Source organism: Lacerta agilis, chromosome 7, assembly GCF_009819535.1.
Source record: "Lacerta agilis isolate rLacAgi1 chromosome 7, rLacAgi1.pri, whole genome shotgun sequence".
In the NCBI taxonomy this organism is placed as follows: Eukaryota; Metazoa; Chordata; class Lepidosauria; order Squamata; family Lacertidae; genus Lacerta; species Lacerta agilis.
Genome location: NC_046318.1, coordinates 84,830,525 through 84,850,756, shown reverse-complemented (window position 1 = coordinate 84,850,756; position 20,232 = coordinate 84,830,525). Strand labels below are relative to the sequence as shown.

At 53.2% G+C, this 20,232-nt stretch overlaps 1 protein-coding gene across 1 annotated transcript in view; it reads left to right on the top strand.

The window, feature by feature from the left end:
* The window catches only part of CPSF1 (cleavage and polyadenylation specific factor 1), a 38,152-nt gene extending 18,132 nt beyond the window's left edge, over nt 1-20,020 (top strand). The window contains exons 14-38 of the mRNA XM_033156163.1: nt 111-205; nt 506-580; nt 1,273-1,353; nt 2,359-2,454; nt 2,606-2,716; nt 3,458-3,599; nt 3,855-4,033; nt 5,857-5,993; nt 6,915-7,089; nt 7,188-7,394; nt 9,261-9,350; nt 9,476-9,619; nt 9,800-9,952; nt 10,141-10,257; nt 10,642-10,732; nt 11,196-11,280; nt 12,128-12,269; nt 13,754-13,906; nt 14,981-15,157; nt 15,249-15,315; nt 15,653-15,700; nt 16,063-16,218; nt 16,942-17,071; nt 18,631-18,769; nt 19,804-20,020. Of these exons, the coding sequence (XP_033012054.1) occupies nt 111-205; nt 506-580; nt 1,273-1,353; nt 2,359-2,454; nt 2,606-2,716; nt 3,458-3,599; nt 3,855-4,033; nt 5,857-5,993; nt 6,915-7,089; nt 7,188-7,394; nt 9,261-9,350; nt 9,476-9,619; nt 9,800-9,952; nt 10,141-10,257; nt 10,642-10,732; nt 11,196-11,280; nt 12,128-12,269; nt 13,754-13,906; nt 14,981-15,157; nt 15,249-15,315; nt 15,653-15,700; nt 16,063-16,218; nt 16,942-17,071; nt 18,631-18,769; nt 19,804-19,851 (3,038 nt within the window). The 3' untranslated portion in view covers nt 19,852-20,020. The remainder of the gene's footprint in view (nt 1-110; nt 206-505; nt 581-1,272; nt 1,354-2,358; nt 2,455-2,605; nt 2,717-3,457; nt 3,600-3,854; nt 4,034-5,856; nt 5,994-6,914; nt 7,090-7,187; nt 7,395-9,260; nt 9,351-9,475; nt 9,620-9,799; nt 9,953-10,140; nt 10,258-10,641; nt 10,733-11,195; nt 11,281-12,127; nt 12,270-13,753; nt 13,907-14,980; nt 15,158-15,248; nt 15,316-15,652; nt 15,701-16,062; nt 16,219-16,941; nt 17,072-18,630; nt 18,770-19,803) is intronic.
* The last annotated feature ends 212 nt before the right edge of the window (nt 20,021-20,232 follow it).

Sequence of the window (20,232 nt, the reverse complement as noted above, 5' to 3'; positions counted from 1 at the left end):
CCTAGGAAGAGCTGTTGAGTGGAGTGTACAAGAGAAGGAAAGCTATGAAGAGGAGACAAAGAGCTAATCCCAAGACTTCTCCTACCCACATCCTAATGTGTCCTCTGCAGGGGGAAAGTCAGCTCCTCAGGACGAGGTGGACGAGATCGAGGTGTACGGCAGCGAAGCCCAGTCTGGGACCCAACTTGCCACCTTTTCTTTCGAGGTACCATTTAAATGTAGCTTCTGAGGGCAAGATACAAACCTCCTTGTGGCAGGCATGCCCTCCCTTCCTGGGGTGACGGAAGAAGGGCAGGAGAGTTGGGAAACGCGGTGCTAAAGACTCAGCTCCTCTTCCCTTCCCTGTGCTAGACCATTCCTCTAAGCCAGCAGTAGATCAAAGCACACCTGGAATCAGAAATCCTTCGGAGTCTCCCATCCTTGCTCCTCTGCCCAGAGCTATTCCTTGAGCAGGAGGTAATCCACGTGCCTTTTCTGTTTCTCTCTTCTCCCCCGACACTGACAGGTGTGTGACAGTATCCTGAACATCGGTCCCTGTGCCAACGCCGCCATGGGGGAGCCTGCTTTCCTTTCTGAGGAGGTGTGCACTCGGCTGGTTCCTTCTCTGAGCTCTGGGAGAAAGGAGGGGGCAGAGGGCCATTCAGCCCCATCTTCCTCTGGGTGTAGGGACAGGGTCAGGGTCCGGTGCCTGAAGAAAGAACCCTAGGAGGGGTGGGGAAACTTCCTAGGTTTGGCCCTTCTGCCCTGCCAAGGGGTTCTAGTGGCACGGAGGAGCTTGCAAAGGGTTCCTGGAGGAAATCGAGGACGCTTGCTGTGAGTGAGGCTAGCTCACCACTCTCAGTCACCTAACAGTTACAGGTGGGTAGCCGTGTTGGTCTGCCATAGTCGAAACAAAATAAAAAAAATTCTTTCCAGTAGCACCTTAGAGACCAACTGAGTTTGTTCTTGGTATGAGCTTTCGTGTGCATGCACACTTCTTCAGACACACTGAAACAGAAGTCACCAGATCCTTAAATATAGTGAGGGAGTGGGGAGGGGTATTACTCAGAAGGGTGGTGGGAATGGGTGATCAGCTGATAGGTGTGGAAAACCTGTTGATGACTCTTAACGGCTGCAATTAGTCTTGCAGGGAAAGGCAAGGGGTGAGATGGCTAAAGATAGCTTTGTTATGTATAATGAGATAAGAATCCAATGTCTTTGTTCAAACCAGGTTTCTCCATGGTTTTAAGTTTGTCTGTCTGTCCCTACGTCTGTCTGTCTTTCTGTCTTCAGTTCCAGAACAGCCTTGAGCCCGACCTTGAAATCGTCGTGTGCTCGGGATACGGCAAGAACGGCGCCCTCTCGGTTCTTCAGGTGAGTGAGCGGAGCTGCTGGGGTGGGAAGCGCAGGGGTTGCACTGTGCGAAGGCCTGCGTCGGTGAGGAGAGTCTGGCGCAGGTCAGGTACCAGTGCTACAGCAGCAGCAGCAGCTTGCCCTAGGCTTTACCAGGGCTGCCCCAGAGATCAATGGAGCAGCCTATAAACACCTAGGAACAAGTAGGTGGGTGGGGGTAACACGCAGGAGGAGGAAACCAAGCCTGATGAGGAACGGTTGAAAGAGCTGGGTATGTTTAGCCTGGAAAAGAGGAGACTGGTAGGAGATATGAGAGCCATTTTTCAGATATCCTAAGGGCTGTCACATGGAAGATGGAGCAAGCTTATTTTCTCCTGCTCTGGAGGGCAATGGCTTCAAGCTATGAGACTAAACATCAGGAATAACTTTCTGACAGTTCAGCTTCTGAGTCCCTTTGTGGTCATCTCCAGACTTTGGCCTGCTGCTGTGCCCAGCTGTGTTCCAGCTTTTAACAACCATTCTAATGTTCCAGCTTTTAACAACCTTTTCGGCATTTACCCCTCTGTCTTGCAGTTGTTCAGCTCCCTCTCTTCAAGTCTTCCAGTGTCTGACTTCTCAACTTCCTTACTCCCGTATTTTCTAGCGTGGTTATATACAATATTTCCACTTCCACTTCCAACCTTTTAGCCAATCAAGACCTGCCATTTCACACCAGACCCATTTTTCTTCATGGATCTCCCTTCCACGCAGTGAGACAAACAGGCCCTTTGAGGTGCACACTTGGTTTGCCTGCCCAGAAATTGTACAACTGCTGGGAAGCCCGCCTTGAGTGTCAGGACACTAATTTCAGGGGGGTGCGACTGGTGCGGTTGCATTGGGTGCCGTGCTGCAAGCGGCGCCACAGCAATGCTGTAGAACGTAGCATAAGAGGCTGGGAACGTTGAATTTTAACATTCCACCAGGCACCTCCGAAACTTGGGAGCCCAAAGCCTGCCACTGCCTAATTTCTTCCTTTCTTCTCAACAGAAAAGCATCCGCCCTCAAGTGGTGACGACCTTTGAACTCCCAGGCTGCTATGACATGTGGACGGTGATCTCGCCCCAGAAGACGGAAGAGGCAGCGGTACGTATGGCCTCTACTTCCCCGGGGCTTAGAACGGGGCTGTGGAGCTGCCTTCATCTGAGGAGGAGGAGGAGGATTTCCTTCCAGCCTCTCTCCCACAAAGGCTGTGTGCACTGTGACAGCATCCCTGGCCACCCTCTTCTCCCGGCAGGAGGAAGACGCTCAGGGAGAAAGTGCAGAGAAGGAGCCGGCCCCGCCAGAGCCTGCTGACGACGGGAAGCGGCACGGCTTCCTCATTCTGAGCCGGGAAGACTCCACCATGGTGAGTGCCGGCATTTTTTGTTGGGCATGGCCCCAGGTGCATTCTGGAGCTTGGCTGAGTGTGCTTCAGTGACTATTGTTGTTGTTTAGTCATTTAGTCCTGTCCGACTCTTCGTGACCCCATGGACCAGAGCACGCCAGGCACTCCTGTCTTCCACTGCCTCCCATAGTTTGGTCAGACTCATGTTAGTAGCTTCAAGAACACTGTCCAACCATCTCGTCCTCTTTCGTCCCCTTCTCCTTGTGCCCTCCATCTTTCCCAACATCAGGGTCTTTTCCAGGGAGTCTTCTCTTCTCATGAGGTGGCCAAAGTCTTGGAGCCTCAGCTTCAGGATCTGCCCTTCCAGTGAGCACTCAGGGCTGATTTCCTTCAGAATGGATAGGTTTGATCTTCTTGCAGTCCATGGGACTCTCAAGAGTCTCCTCCAGCAGCAGTGACTAAGGGGAAGGCAACTGGCAGCTCAAAGGGGCTGTTTTGAGGGAGATCAGCCGAGTGTCAAAGAGGTTGGGGGGTGTACAGATCTGCCAAGGGCTGGCAAAATGAAAAGAAAGCTGGAACTTGCTCTGCCCCGTTCACTCTGGCCTCAAAGGACCAAGGGAAGGGGAAGTATTGGGCGGCATGACTCCCCACACACCTTGCTTTTTTCCCTGGGGGCAATCCCTGTATGATCTTCCTCTTGGGTATATTCCTTGCAAGGACACATGGGTGTGACAGTTTCTTCTTTGCCTCCCCCCCCCCAAGATCCTGCAAACGGGCCAGGAAATCATGGAGCTGGACACCAGCGGCTTTGCCACCCAGGGGCCCACTGTCTATGCCGGCAACATTGGTGAGAACCGCTACATCGTCCAGGTGTCTCCCCTGGGAATCCGCCTGCTGGAAGGAGGTGAGTGCAGCTGGAGCTCTCCAGCTTGGTTTTAAAGGCAGCCATTCCTGGATAGAGCCCTTGGCCTAGAAACTGAATCACTAGACAGGTGGGTGAGAGAGACCTGAGCAGACTGGGATGGCCACCTTGACGTACTTTTGAAAGCACCACGGATTCTGGGACTGTTGGTGACAGGGGTGGTGGCCTTTGGAGGGCGGCCTGAGCCACTATCAGGGCTTGGTCTGCCTTTCAGCTGCCTGTGTCTCTGCCTCACAGTAAACCAGCTGCACTTCATCCCAGTGGATCTCGGCTCGCCTATCATACACTGTGCCGTGGCCGACCCCTATGTGGTGATCATGAGCTCCGAGGGGCAGGTCACGATGTTTGTGCTGAAGAGCGACACCTACGGGGGCCGGACACACCGGCTCACATTGCAGAAGCCGCAGCTGCATCATGTGAGTACGAGCCACGAGCGTGGAATCAGACAATAGAATTGGAAGGGACCTTGAGGTTCATGTAGTCCAACCCCCTGAGATGCAGGGATCTTGCCCACAGCCGTCCCTAGATGGGCTTGAACCACCAACCTTCTGGTTCATAGCCAGACACACTGACCCATTGCACCGGAAGGTGGCCACAATCCCTTAGAACAGCATCGTGTTTATCCCAGACTCAACCCTGTGCTCTGCAAACATTAGCTGCTTGTCATACAGAGGGCTTCGCAGTCGCATCTCATCACAGAAACTCAAAATCCTGTGTCTGGTTCTGCAGCTCAACCATAGAGCATTTATTTTACTTGCAGAAGGCCCGTGGTTCCATTCGTGGCATCTCCAATCTGTTTTGTTTTACAAGGAAAGGATCTAACCCAGGGGTCGGCAACCTGCTGCCTGCGGGCCACAAGCGGCCCACAGGGGTCGTTTAAACAGCCCACAAGCCACCCCCGATCCGAGCTGCCCGCTCAGCGAGCCCCCATGTGCTGCGCTAAACTGGTGCAGCACGGAGCGAGGACTTGCTTCCGCGGCACCGGAAATCACGTCTGCACAGATGCAGATGCCGGAAATTGTGCCTGCGCAGATGCGATCCGGCCCACAGAGCGATCTCCGTGGGCGTGAACCAGCCCACGCGAGGTAAACCTTGCCGACCCCTGATCTGACCTGTATGGTTAACTTGCAGAGATACATTTGAAAACACTGAGCAGTGCCTGGCATGGTGAGGCTCTGTGCAAGGGCTTTTATCGCCCCTTCTTCTTGGCTAGCAGTAGCAGAAGCAGGGGTGTCGCTAGGGGGGGCGGTACGCCCCAAGTGACAGGGACGACAAGCGGCGGGTGGGGGTGACAAGCGGCAGCCCCTCCCGCCATTCCCAAGCGCTGCTGCTCCATCCGTCACCCCAGGAGCAACAGTGCATGGCCGAGCGAGCACCCCGTCCGTGCAGCGCTGCTGCTCCCGAGGTGACCGGCAGCGTGGGGAGTGGCAGGAGGGGCCGGCGCTTGTCACCCCCACTCGCCCCGTTGCCCCGGGAGCAACAGCGCACGGCTGAGGGAGCACCCCGTCTGTGCAGCACTGCTGCTCCCGGGGTGACCGGCAGCGTGGGGAGTGGTGGGAGGGGCTGCCGCTTGTCACCCCCACGCGCTCCCACTCGCTCCGTCCCCCCGGGAGCAGCAGCGCACGGTGTGTGCAGTGCTGCTGCTCCCGGGGCAACGGAGCGAACGGCGGCGCGTGGGGGTGACAAGCGGCAGCCCCTCCCACCATTCCCACGCGCTGCCGCTCCCTCCGTCACCCTGGGAGCAGCAGCGCACGGCCCGACGACGGAGTGCGCCTGCGCGACATTTCGCGCAGGCACACTCTGTCATCGGGCTGCCGCTTCCACAGCTTCCTTTTGAGCCGCAGAGCTTAAACGGGGCTCTTCGGCTTAAAAGGCGGCTGCAGAAGCGGCAGCGGCACTCCCGGAAACGCCCCAGGGGCGGGGCGTCACATCGTGACGTCACGGCGCCCCGCCCCAGGGGCGTTTCCTTTGCCGCCCCGGGTGCCGCAGAGCCTTGCTCCGCCACTGAGCAGAAGACATTGTGCAAAAAACATTCACGTTTGCTCAGTTTGCGCAGCTTATTAGTGAGGTCTCCAAATGTGGATCTTTCAACAAGGAAGGTGCACGGCCAGCTTGCAGCTGAGGTTCTTGGCATAACCAGATTCTGGGTCTGCTTCCATGCTGCTCAGTTAAGCCCTGCCCTGCCTAGAGCAGGTCATCTTGTGCCTTGCTCTGAGGCAAGCTGTTGTCACCCCTCCAGCAATCGAAGGTGATTGCGCTGTGTGTGTACCGGGACGTGAGCGGCATGTTCACCACTGAGAGTCATTCCTCCATCTCCCGGGACGAGCTTTCCTTGAGGACTCAGTCAGAATCTGAGGCTCCCATCCAGGACATCAGGTGGGTCTGGAGGCATGGCGAAGAACTCCGCGAAGGAGTAGGGACTTGGCCATTTTGCGTGGGTTGTAAAATATGGGTTGTGAGATTGTTGTTTTGGGTTTTTAAGGCTTTTCTGCCTAGGAGGCACATTGGAAGGGTAAAAGTACAAAGGGGTAGTTTCCTTGTTCGTCTTAGGAACCCAGCAATTAGGAAAGAGAAACTTAAATCAATACTCCCCTGTTCTGATTGCTTAAAAAGTTGAAAGGGGGAGTGGAAATGCTGTATATAAGTCATGCTAGAAGATAAGTTAGGCTGCAGTCCTAATCATACCCAGTATTGGGAGTAGGTTGGGCCACTTCATCCAGGTTAAAGGACTGCCTGGTAGAGACAGCGAGAGGAAAATAAAGATATCCACTTGGTCACGGTGGTTCACACAGTGGTTCTCAAACTTGTAGGACCAGTGGTCAAGTATGATGGGCGTTGTAGTCCAACAACAGCTGGAGACCCAAGTTTGAGAAATGCCGACTTAACAGGAAATAGGGATTGGATTGGCTGGTTTGTTTGCCTTCCTCCTCCTCTCTCATGGTGCAAGCTACAGCCTGCACTGTCACACCCGTTCTTTCAGGTAATGGGGGGCAGGTGTGCTCAGTGAGGAGGTGGGAGGATTCAAAGTACCATGTGTAGACTCTGAGTATAGAATAAGATACCTAATTGTGAGGACAGTAGCAGGAGAAATTCTCAGCCGGCCCTGTTTCTTTAGCCCTAGTGTTGCTCAGCCCTATAGTGGGACTTCATTTAAACTTTGGGCGCATGTGCTGCCTGCAAAAGTTTTGAGACCTGCGCTGTAATCTTGTTGTGAGCGGGCCTGTTCTGGGATCAAGCTTTGCAACAGCTGCCCAGGTGTCTTAGAAGTAACTGCCTTCATCCTCCTCCCACGTACAGCAACACAGTAGATGATGAGGAAGAAATGCTCTATGGCGAATCGGGCGCCTTGTTTAGCCCCACCAAGGAGGAGCCCCGCCGCTGCAGCCTGCCTTTGGCTGACAAGGATCCTCACCAGTACAAGGCAGAGCCCACTCACTGGTGTGTGCTGGTCCGGGAGAACGGTGCCATGGAGGTGAGGCCCATGCAGTGCCCAGGGCAGCGGGAGTGAGCAAGTCTCAGCTGGGTCCCTGTTGGTCCCTGCTACTTTCTCCGTCTTTCTCTCTCATGTAGATCTACCAGCTGCCTGAATGGCGCCTGGTCTTCCTGGTGAAGAATTTCCCCATGGGGCAGAGGGTGCTGGTGGACAGTTCCTTCGGGCAGCCTGCCAGCCAGGCCGAGGCCAAGAAGGAGGAGGTGGTCCGTCAGACCGAGATGCCGCTGGTCAAGGAGGTGCTGCTGGTGGCCCTGGGGAATCGGCAGAGCCGGCCGTACCTGCTGGTGAGCTCCAACAGTGGGGGGTTCCTCTGTGCATAGAGTTATCTGTGTCTCGGCCTGCATGGATTTGAAGCACGTAGACATTTTGATACATTTGCAGAACAGCCAAGCAGGAAACCCAGTAAATTGGGTACAGGTAAAGGTAAAGGGACCCCTGACCATTAGGTCCAGTTGCGGACGACTCTGGGGTCGCGGTGCTCATCTCGCTTTAGGGAGGGAGCCGGTGTACAGCTTCCGGGTCATGTGGCCAGTATGACTAAGCCGCTTCTGGCGAACCAGAGCAGTGCACGGAAACACCGTTTACCTTCCCGCTGGAGCGGTACCTATTTATCTACTTGCACTTTGATGTGCTTTCCAACCGCTAGGTGGCCAGGAGCAGGGACCGAGCAACGGGAGCTCACCCCGTTGCGGGGATTCAAACTGCCGACAAGCCCTAGGCTCTGTGGTTTAACCCACAGCGCCACCCACTCAATACACCAGCCCTTCTACAAGTTTGGCCCCCTGACTTTAAGTGATGGTGTTACCGGGGCAAATTGTTTCTGCACGATAAGTAGGCGCAATTGCTTTCCATCTGGTGCAGGAAGAGGGGGGCGGGGAAGAGCCAATTTCTTGGGAATGCCTGGGCTCTTTCCTGATCATGTTACAAGGTGTGTTTCTGAAACACCCCCCCCCCCCGAGCGCTCAACACACATGTGGCTATCTCTCACTTGGCATGTTGAGAGATAACGGGATCGATCCCCGCATTCTTCACCAGCAATCATACTCGGGGAAACTATCGGCCAATGGCCCTGTGGATGTGGTTGGACTACAACACACATCATCTTTGACCATGCTGACAGCTGAGGTTTGTGGGAGCTGCAGTCCAACAACATCTGGAGAGCCTTAGGTTCCTGAGACCCTTTGCCCTAAGTTGTCATTCACTCACTGGGTCTGCTCCCTCCCTGCTCTTGTGGAAGGAATTGAGGGAGGCATCGACTTCTGCACTACCCTCCCCACCTTACCTTGAGCTCAGGGGTTTTATACTGAGGAGGACCAATCAGATTCCCTGCAGGGCTGAGTGTCTAATTCCTGGTGCTTACCTGGCCCTGCCCTGGAAGCTGCTTGATCCGTTGAGACTCACATTACTGGTGCCTGAGCCTACAGTGGGGATAATTGAAAGTGCTGGTTTAAACCTTTAAAGCCCTAACTGGTGTCTGGGATGCCGTTGCCTAAAGGACTGCCTTTGTCGGTGTGAGGGTATCCAGCGTTCAGGATCGTCATCTCAGGCTCAGCTCTCTGGTCTCCCTGTAGTGAGGAGTGGGAGTGGGGCCTTCCCTGCAACAGCACCTTGATTGTGGCATTCCCTCCCTGGGGGGAAATTGCAAGTGTGTGTGCTGTCTGGCTTCTGCAAATTCTTTTCCCTAAGGGGAGATTTAATGCCATGGGTGAGCTGTGTAATCAAGTTACAGGTAGGTAGCCATGTTGGTCTGCCATAGTCGAAACAAACAAACAAACAAACAAACAAACAAACAAAAACCCCTTCCAGTAGCACCTTAGAGACCAACTGAGTTTGTTCTTGGTATGAGCTTTCGTGTGCATGCACACTTCTTCAGATACACACACTTCAGATACACATGCACACAAAAGCTCATACCAAGAACAAACTTAGTTGGTCTCTAAGGTGCTACTGGAAGGATTTTTTATTTTATTTTGCTGTAATCAAGGTCTGTGATGAAGGATCCAGGAGCTTAGAGGACCATCAGGGCCACAAGGCAGGGTCATGGCAAGGCCTTGGCGCGATGGTTGTTTTTGTCCCAGCAATGAGCTGTGTCCCCATGGCTAAATCTGTTGATGCAGGGAGCTCACTTCATTTCACCACCCTGTTGACAGGTCCACGTGGATCAAGAGCTGCTCATCTACGAAGCTTTCAACCACGGCTCTCAGCTGGGCCAGACCAACCTCAAAGTGCGGTTCAAGAAGGTGAGAGCCACTCTGCCTTCTCCCCAGGCCACTGGAACGCTGCAGCCTCCCTTGCAGGCTTCCCTCTGCACTGGCTTCCCCACTGATCTCCTTCTGCCCTCTGACGCCTTTCCCCTTCCAATCAGGTTCCCCATAACATTAACTTCCGGGAAAAGAAGCCTAGGCCGTCGAAGAAGAAGCCGGACAGCGTGGGCGGAGAGGATTCGGGGGCTGCCAGGGGGCGGGTTGCCCGATTCCGCTACTTTGAGGATATCTATGGATACTCGGGGGTGAGTCTTGCGGAGATTCTCAGGAGAAGCGTTTCTCTTTGGGGAGTTGGGCAAGGCCGTTCTCTTCCTGAGGCTTTGCGGAACCTCTGCCTGCCAGAGCGGGCAATACTGGCCTGGCGCAGGAGAAGGCTGAGCTCATGCGCAGCCCCAGGTCCCGATTGCGTCTGCATTTCTTCCCAGGTGTTCATTTGTGGCCCCTCCCCACACTGGCTGCTGGTAACGTCTCGGGGGGCCCTACGCCTGCACCCCATGACCATAGACGGCCCCATCGAGTCCTTTGCCCCTTTCCACAACGTCAACTGCCCCAAGGGCTTCCTCTACTTCAACCGGCAGGTAGGCCTGGCTTGGCGACAGAAGCTTGGGTGACCTGGGCTGCCCCCACTCTGGGCGGGATGCCTGCCTTATTTCTTCCATTTGCCTTCTGCCCGCCACGTTTGAGGCAGCTCACTCTGTGCTGCTGCAGAGAGCCGCAGATCTATCTGCAGGTGAGAACGAGGCCTTGCCTGTGTCCTCTGCTACAGGGGGAGCTGCGCATCAGCGTCTTGCCTGCCTACCTTTCCTACGACGCACCGTGGCCCGTCCGGAAGATCCCGCTGCGCTGCACCGCACATTACGTCTCCTACCACGTGGAGTCCAAGGTAGGGCCGTGTGGTGTGGGACCTTCAGCAGGGCCTTATCGGTGGTGGGGAAGTGGAGTCCTCCACCGACACAGCAAGGCCTTCTGCTCAACTCAACCCCCACCCCCAAACGCCTTCATGAATTTGCTCCAGTGTGGTGTAGTGGTTAAGAGCGGTAATCTCGTAATCTGGTGAACTGTGTTCGCGTCTCCGCTCCTCCACATGCAGCTGCTGGGTGACCTTGGGCTAGTCACACGTCTCTGAAGTCTCTCAGCCCCACTCACCTCACAGAGTGTTTGTTGTGGGGCAGGAAGGGAAAGGAGAATGTGAGCCGCTTTGAGACTCCTTCGGGTAGTGATAAAGCGGGATATCAAATCCAAACTCTTCTTCTTCTCCCTTTGGCAGGTCTACGCGGTGGCCACCAGCATCAACAACCTTTGCACCAGGATCCCCCGCATGACGGGGGAGGAGAAGGAATTTGAGACCATCGAGCGAGGTGGGTGGCTTGCAGCTGTTGGAAAACGCCGCCTCCTCTCTGTGGAGAGGACGTTGATTTGAACGGTCAGCCCCTTGTGCTGCGCAAGTCTTGAGGTTGGGTTGTGAGATGGAGGGAGATAGGCCTTGGACTCCTCTCTGTCCCACTAGAAAGGGCCACCCAGCTCCTTGGTTTGCCCTCCAGAACAAAGCAATCTGACCTGTTCCATCTAGCTCACTATTGCTTTCTCGGACTGGTGGTCACTCTCCAGGGTCTCAAGGTGGGGAAAAGGTCTTCCACATCCCCCGGTGCCTGGTATTTAACCGGAGATGCTGGAGGCTTGGACAGCCAAAGCAGGTGCGCGCTCTCCGTGATGAGCCATGGCCCCTCGTGCCCCCCTCCTCTGCCCAGCTGGGTCTGATGGCGATGCCAGCTGCATACCTATTTCTCCCTTTGTCTGTCTCTCTCCCATCCCCACCTCCAGATGATCGCTACATGCACCCACTGCAGGAGGCCTTTTCCATCCAGCTGATCTCTCCGGTCAGCTGGGAGACGATTCCAAATACCAGGTGAGGAGGGTGCTCGGCCCTTGGGCTTGTGGCTGCAGGAACCCAAGAAAGCTCCTTCCCAGGCAGCAGCGGGTGGGGAAGATCTGGTGCCTGGTTGGGTTCCTGGGGTGGAATATCAGGAGAGCCTGGCGGTCGCTGCTGGATCAAAGCAAAGGGCCACCTGGCCCAGCATCCGTTTGCCTTCAAGGGCCATTCAGATGCGTCCTGGAAGCAGAGCTGCAAAGCTTTAGTTCAGTGGCCCCCAAGGTTTTTGGGGCTCCACCCACTTAGTTCCCCAGTGTTCCCTACGCTACAGCTTGCATAACCCACTAAGGAAGAGAAAAACACAATGGCCCCAGCTAAGGGTGCTTCATTCAGTCTTGAGGAAGGGAAAGAGGCTGCCTTCTCTAGGGGCTGTGGATTTATGCCAGGATCTGTCCACGTCTTGAGCCCCTTTTCCCAGGCAGGACGACTGGAACACCTTCAGCATAATCCGGAAACCCTGGACTCACAGCTGTGCGTTATGAGCACCAACTTCAGCAATAAACAGCGATGCAGCTGCAGAGGTTTTAGAAGCAATCCTTCTTTTATTTCTACAAGCTAAATCATATTTACAGAATATACAGACTGTGTGAGTGTTACAGCTTCTCACTCAGCCATCTTATCTTGAGGAGAGATAGCACACTCTCTCGCAGAGCACACAGAGTTAGGAACGGAAGGTCACAGAAACAGTTCCCTCCCCCTTCTCTCTTAACACCAGATCAGCCGATTCTCAGAACGGGAGGGGTGGAAATGCCAACAGGGGCAGCCAGAAGGCAGCTTGGCCCTGCTCCCCCTCCACCCTCTCCTGCCCCTTTTCAATCTGCAGGATCGACCTGGAGGAGTGGGAGCACGTGACCTGCATGAAGACGGTGTCTCTCAAGAGCGAGGAGACCGTCTCGGGCCTGAAGGGCTACATCGCCGTGGGGACTTGTCTCATGCAGGGCGAAGAGGTTACCTGCAGGGGCCGGGTGAGTGGGACAGCGCTGGGCGCTTGAAGAAGGGGCAACACAGCTGGGGGCTTCTTCTGCACAGTTCCACCCATCCTTCTCCCACAGTTCCTGCCTGCTGCCTTCACAGCCCCAGCCCAGATTTCCCCAGTTTGGACACATTAGACTCATCCATCCATCTGGTGAACTGCGTGTTTTGCTGGCAGCCTCTCCCAATTTGGGGACAGGAGGCGGATCCAGCATGAGTGGTGGCATCAGGATCCAAGGAACACAATCACAGAATTGTAGAGTTGGAAGGGACCCCGAGGGTCATCCAGTCCAACCCCCTGCAATGCAGGAATCTCAGCTAAACATTAGGAAGAACTTCCTGACAGTGAGAGCTGTTCAGCAGTGGAATTTGCTGCCAAGGAGTGTGGTGGAGTCTCCTTCTTTGGAGGTCTTTAAGCGGAGACTTGACAGCCATCTGTCAGGAATGCTTTGATGGTGTTTCCTGCTTGGCAGGGGGTTGGACTGGATGGCCCTTGTGGTCTCTTCCAACTCTATGGTTCTATGATTCTATCCATGACAGACGGACATCCAACCTCTGCTTAAAAAACCTTCAAGGAAGGAGAGCCCACAACTTTCCGAGGGACATGGTTACACTATCAGACACCATCAGAAAGTTCTTCCTGGTGTTTAGTCAGAATCTTTCTTGTAACTTGACTCCATTGGTTCAAGTCCTACCCCCAGAGCAGGAGAAAACAAGCTTGTTCCACCTTCCGTGTGACAGCCCTTTAGATATTTGAAGGTGGCTCTCACATCCCCTCTCAAACTCCTCTTTTCCGGGCTAAATATACCCAGCTCCTTCAACCATTCCTCATAAGGCTTTGCTTCTAGAGCCTTGATCATCCTAGCTGCCCTCCTCTGCACACGTTCCAGCTGCTCAGTATCCTCCTTAAATTGTGGCGCCCAGAACTGGACACTGCACTCGAGGAGGGCTCTGGCCAAGGCAGAATAGAGCAGGACTATGACTTCCCTTCATCGGGACACAGCTTCTGTTGATGGCAGCTTAGAATAGCATTAGCAGACTTATGAACTGGGGTTAGAAAACCCTGTTTGTACCTCCAGGGTTTTTCACTTTGGCCTTGTATGTGTTCTGGGTTCTACAGCAGATGCATGGAGAAGTGAGGCAAAGACCTGAAGGCTCAAAAACGGAAGTTACAACACCTTAGACTTGAATAGGCAAAGCTCTGCTCTGTGCCGGCTAATTGAAAAAGTAAATTGTAGTAATAATCCACTCACCCAGAGTGCCACCTAATCACGCTGGAATCATTTTGTGCTTTACCTACTGTGGTGGCACCTTATTCTGGTGAGCACAGTCGCGATTTTGCAGTTCTCCTTCAGGATTTTGTTCATTGCAAGAAGTCCCCGGTCTCCCAGCTTGCGGCAGAGGAGAGGGGCGTTTCTGGTTTAGCAATGCAAAGTTGGGCTGCCCTGGTTATGTCGGATGACTCCCTTCCTCTCAGATCTTGATCATGGACATCATCGAAGTAGTTCCAGAGCCTGGGCAGCCCCTCACCAAGAACAAATTCAAGGTGCTGTACGAGAAGGAGCAGAAGGGGCCCGTTACGGCTCTCTGCCACTGCAACGGCTACCTGGTGTCGGCCATTGGCCAGAAGGTGAGCAGGGCCAGGAAGAGGCGGGTGGGATGCCACTCTCGGGGGGCTTATTCAGCGTAGAATGTGAATTCGTTGCTCCTAAACCCTCCGCAGCCATCCTGCTGCGGGATTGAGAGCCAGTGTGGTGTAGTGGTTAAGAGCGGTAGACTCGTAATCTGGGGAACCGGGTTCGCGTCTCCCCTCCTCTACATGCAGCTGCTGGGTGACCTTGGGCTAGTCACACTTCTCTGACGTCTCTCAGCCCCACTCCCCTCACAGACTGTTTGTTGTGGGGGAGGAAGGGAAAGGAGAATGTGAGCCGCTTTGAGACTCCTTCGGGTAGTGATAAAGCGGGATATCAAATCCAAACTCTTCTTCTTCTTCTTCTTCTTGCTGCACTTGCAGTTGGGGTGGAAGCTTCTGTTGCCCTTTCAGTGTCGGTTATTCTGATTTACGTAGGCAGTTATGAGTATGCAGTCAGGGAGCCATAATTATTCCTGTTAATTCATAATATTGTGTGTGTGAGTTTGTGTGCATGGTGTCAGCATGTGAAGTTGGGAAGTTAGTTTGAGCACCTCAAGTTGAAACAGGATAGTAACCCCCAGGCTGCAGGTAGATGGTACTGTGACATGGTCTCTTTATAGAATGTAGACTTGGGTGTGTGTGGAAAAGAGACCTCTTCTTCCATTACTGCTTTTATGGAAAAGCTTTCAGAGAGTTTTTCAGGGTGTGCTTTACAGAATGAAGATAAAACGCAAATCAGAAGGGGTGGTTACAGGGTGTAGAATGCCGAAGGTGAGCTTTCTGTAGTTTAGAGAAGGAATTGCTGAAAAACCGAACTGGAGGCATCAGCAACGTGGTACAATGGAAAGATGGGGAGAAGAACCAACCCAGACCCTGTGATCATCATCTGTGTTCTTCTGCTGCTGTGTTATGCATTTTTGAGTTTTTATATGGTAAACTGCCCCGTGATCCTTGGATGAAGGGCAGTATAGAAATTAAGCAAGCCAATAAATGGGAAGTGAGAGTGGGAGATGAGGTGGAGAGCAGGGCCCCCTTGCCTGGGCTGAGCCCTGGTCTCTCTCCCTGCTGCAGATCTTCCTATGGAGCCTGAAGGACAACGACCTGACAGGCATGGCCTTCATCGACACGCAGCTCTATATCCACCAGATGATCAGCGTCAAGAACTTTATCCTGGCGGCTGACCTCATGAAGAGCATCTCGCTGCTCCGCTACCAGGAGGAGAGCAAGACTCTCTCCCTCGTCAGCAGGGTATGGGGCGTGGACCCTTTTCTAGAGGGTGGGCAGGGCAGAGTGGGCCTGTTTGAGCCCTGCCCCACTTCTCATTCTCTCTTGCCTCCAGGACGCCAAACCCCTGGAAGTTTACAGTGTGGACTTCATGGTGGACAACGCTCAGCTGGGATTTCTCGGTGAGGAGCCTGAGCGTAGTTTTGGGGGACCCCCTTCAGCAGCTCTGCCCCAGGATGCTGGTGTTGGGGGCTGGGGGGGGGTTGTCCAGGCTTTATAAGGTGGTGCACTAAAGCCCATCTGTGTTTTGAACAACACAAGCCCTTTCTCCTGCATTTGGAACAAGGCAAAATACAGAATTATACCATTGGGAGGCTCTGTTTAGTCCAATTCTCTGCAATGCAGGAATCACAGCCAAAACGACCCTCCAATCTCTGTTTAAAAGCCCCCAAGCACGGGGCAGCTGTGTTTCTGGCACGGTCAGGCTACTTCATTGACCCATTTTACCCTATTTTGCAGTGTCTGACAGGGACCGGAACCTCCTTGTTTACATGTATCTGCCAGAAGGTGAGAACCAAGTTTGTCTTCTTTTTTGTTCTGGGGAGGTTGGATCTACCCCACTTCCTGTTTCCCATCACTCACGTGACTCCTAGTCTCGGGGAACAAGAGTCTTGGGGCTTCCTGTTGGCAAGGAGTGCTGGGGCTTCTGGAAAGAGATGTTTGGGCCGAGTGGGCTTTCCCTGGATGTCCGGCTCAAGGCCCTACGTTGTCCCACATACCACATGGCCCCTGAGCCGCCTTCAACAGTCTGGTGCCCTCCAGCCACCCCTCTGCTGGGAGTTGTAGTTCAGCAGCACCTGGAGGGTGCCAGGTGGGCGAAGGCTCATTGTCTCCCTCCCTCCCACCCACCTCTTTGCTTTTCTCTCCAGCCAAGGAAAGCTTTGGGGGGATGCGCCTCCTCCGCAGGGCCGATTTCCACGTGGGAGCCCATGTCAACGCCTTCTGGAGGACACCGTGCCGCGGGGCCATGGAGGGCCCCACCAAGAAATCCATTGCATGGGAGAACAAGCACATCACCTGGTTTGGTAAGGGGGCCTGGGAAGGAGACACCCGGGGAGTTGAAGGGAACGGAGCCTGGAGCCTCTTGCATTTCAGGTTTAGAATTTCAGATTCTAAGATTTTAAAATCGTGTTGGCAACGGAATATAAATAAGGAAAGGACTTTACATTTGAGTGAAGTCAGCTCAATTTTACGCCTTGGGAATGAGTTCGAAATTACCTACCCTTATGACATTTTGAGTTTCCCATTCAAGAGCTTGCTGGCTACATTTGCACTTAATGCCAAGCCATGGTTTCTTCAGCAAGGCACAAGTCATCTCACAGACAGACAAAGCAGCCATGGCTTATTTCTTCAGAGCTTGGTTTCCTCCCCCAGCTGTTCTCTCCATGTTCCTCTAGCTCAACAAGCAGCTGGGCTGGGCTGTCCTAACAATGGTTTAAGCAAAAGCAAGGCTGTGGGCTTCAAAAATAAGGCCAACCAGTAGTTAAAACAAGCCAAGGTTGAGAAGCCAGAGACAATCAATCATGGCCTCGCATGGCGGTTTGTTGCCAGAACAGAAACTATGGTTAGTCTTCTGCGCTGAGGTGCTCTAACAAACCACGGTTTGGCGTTACATGCAAACCATGGTGTACTTATGTGAGAGGGGAAATCTAGGTGGCTAAATGTGTCCATGCTCTCGGAGCCAAAGGCACCCGCTTGAGCTTTGACTCTAAAGGGGGTGTGTGGTGTTTCTTCCCCCCGCCCTCCAGCCACGCTTGATGGAGGGATCGGCCTGCTGCTGCCCATGCAAGAGAAGACCTACCGCCGCCTGCTGATGTTGCAGAACGCCCTGACAACGATGCTGCCCCACCATGCTGGCCTCAACCCGCGTGCCTTCAGGTAGCTTGTTCCTGGGGCTCTGCCTCTTCCAAGTCCCCCCACCCCTGCTTGACGCCCTCTGTGCACCCCTTGAGGAGCAGCGCTGTTGGAGGGGAGGAAAGAGCCACCCACAGCCTCATTTATGTGCCTGTGTTTGGTGGGAGGGGAGTCTGGCTCTGCAATCCCCTTCTGCACAGACTGCTGTCTGCAGAGCGCTATGGGCCGCTATGGCATCTGTGCATTCTGCACCATTTCCTGAAAGCAGAATCTGGCTGGTAAATATGAAACCAAATTTACTAGAATAATAGATAGAATAGAAATGGGCTAGTGTGTGAGAGGTTAGCACATAGGAGAATGGAGAAACGTTCAAAAGCTGCTTGTCGAGGCAGAACTAGATGAAATGTTCTTCAATGGGTCTTGAGTTGGAAACACAAAGCCGTGTACATGGATAAATCACGGAAAGGCGAATATCTTCTCCATGCTGAGTAAACTGTTTTGTACGATTGGCTTTTTGGACGGATGAAGCATATAGCGAAACCTGTGATTTATCCTGTGTGCTACCCTCACCGTTGTGGCGGCACGGGGTTATCATTCCGTGTTTGGACTCACGCTACTTGTTGAATGATTCATTAATCCAATTTGTTTAGATTATAGTTGTATTTTTATCCATTCCATGTTTTCAGTGTTTCCAGGTCTTGACTTGCACATGGCACCTTAGTATGTTTGTGATTTGAATGGTTACTAGCCCATTTCTATTCTACAGGTGAAACTCAAAAAATTAGAATATTGTGGAAAAGTTTGTTTATGTAAGCAATTGTTTTCATTAGCTACTGGCGTTTAATATATGAGATAGACTCATGACATGCAAAGCGAGATATGTCAAGCCTTTGCTTGTTATAATTGTGATGATTATGGCACACAGCTGATGAAAACCCCAAAGTTGAAATTGTTAATTTGGGGTTCTCATCAGCTGTACGCCATAATCATCACAATTATAACAAATAAAGGCTTGACCTATCTCGCTTTGCATGTCATGAGTCTATCTCATATATTAGTTTCACCTTTTAAGTTGAATTACTGAAAGAAATGAACCTTTCCATGATATTCTAATTTTTCGAGTTTCACCTGTATATATTATTCTAGTAAATTTGGTTTTATATTTACTAGCCAGTTTGTGGTGGTGTTGTGTTGTTTTGTTGTACTGTTATTGTCACCACATTTGATACTTTGTGTATATTATTTGCAAGCAGAATCTGCCCGTGGTAGAACTGATGGGATATAGGCCTCGCAGGGAGAGCGCAAGACTGTTTCAGAGCCGTTGGGTGACTTGGCTGGGGAGCAGAAGACCCTGTCTGTCCACATGTGGGATAAGCAGGCCAGCTGCCAAGTTCACCCCTGGGTTATGGGTCACACATAAGATAAGCCAGAGTAGCTGACACTGGATGTCAAAGGATTACGAACGCCATCCCCATTCCTGACCAGTGGGCATGCTGCCTGCTGGAGCCTAGCAGCAGCGGGAGCGGTTGAATGAGGCAGGGACCCCAGCACTCCTCTCAGGACGTTCCTCCCGCCCTCCTTAGGATGCTGCACATGGACCGGCGCATCTTGCAGAACGCCGTGCGCAACGTCTTGGACGGGGAGCTGCTCAACCGCTACCTTTACCTGAGCACCATGGAGCGCAGCGAGCTGGCCAAGAAAATCGGCACCACGCCGGACATTGTGAGTGGGGTGGGGGGCGGGGGGCGAGGGTCACCTCCGCTGGCAGGAGCTGCTCCAGAGCAGATGAGGGACGCAAATAGCCTGACATGGTGCACGTTCTGTGCCTGCTGCGTTGAGAAACCAGCCTCTGTCTCAAGGGATTCCCTTTAAAACTGCTTGGGTGGCAGCTCACCCCAAGTGGCCTTGAGAGCAGCCTTTGCAGGAAATGAGGGAGGGAAAATCGTTTAGTTTTTATCAGGAGCATAAATCACTTGTGCCGGGCTGGATTTGTAGCTATTATCATTGTAATGCTTGGGCTTCTTCCAGCCCCAGGTGGCTCTTGCGGCCTGTGAGGGTTGGCTAAGGCAGTGGTTCCCAATTAGCTAATGACTGAGGACCCCCTATTTTGAAAATTTTTATAACTCTCGTGTTGGTTGCCTGTGCAAAGCAAGACGGCAACAGAGTGGGGGCTCCGTGAAGCTGCTGTACTGAGGGGTGCGCAGTTCCCACTCCCCTCGGTTGAGTAGTTAACGGAGCCCCCAGCTTGCCGCTGGCTTGTGCGAGCCGCCAGTGGGGGGGGTGCTCCTCCCTCCAGCTATAGGGAGCCACAATGCTTCTCCGGCTCGTATGCTGTCCCTCCAGCTGAAGCCGTTTATGGAAGTTCTTAATGACTGGTGTTTTAATGTATTTTTAATCTTTTGTTGGAAGCCGCCCAGAGCCAGATAGACAGGGTATAAATAATAAATTATTATTAAATAATAATTATTATTATTGGGGCTCCTTCAGCTGGGGGGCAGGCTGCCTTCTGGGTGATCCATGGATCACTATTGTGGCTTTCACTGTGCAATTACAGTAACAAGATAAGTGAGTCCCTGGCAAGGGATGGTGCCAACGACCCCCAGGGGCCCCCGGACCCCTAATTGGGAACCACTGGGCTAAGGGATCCACGCCACAACAGAAGACTGCCTTTCAGGGGGAGTTTCTTGCATGGGAGAAATGTCCCTCTTCCCTCCTGGGCAATTCCTAATGACCCTCTTTCCCCCTTCTGTCTACAGATCCTGGAAGATTTGCTGGAGATCGATCGCGTCACAGCTCATTTCTAAGGATTCCCTTCCCCACAACTGCGACCCTTGATTTGGCTGCAGGGGGCGGCCCAGCCTCCCTGCCTGCCCCCCCCCCGAACCCCAATGTTTGTAATGTCTTCCTGGCTGGGCTACAGGACTCTTTATCAGTTATGTGTTTTTATAAAACCGGCAAGGATTTGTAAAGAAATTGTGAACTCGCAGTGATTGGGCTACCAGTTTGTGGAGCAGCACAGGCAAGATCTTGTGCCATGCACGGGTGGCGGGGGGGGGGGGTTGTAGTACAGAGAGGCTGGCTGCAACTCATTGCTGCTGTGGAGGAAGTAGGTGGCTGACACTTCTTTGTACGTTTGAGACCGCCTGTCAGGGTGCAGTGGTTCCTCTGTGTCCACAGGTTGGGGG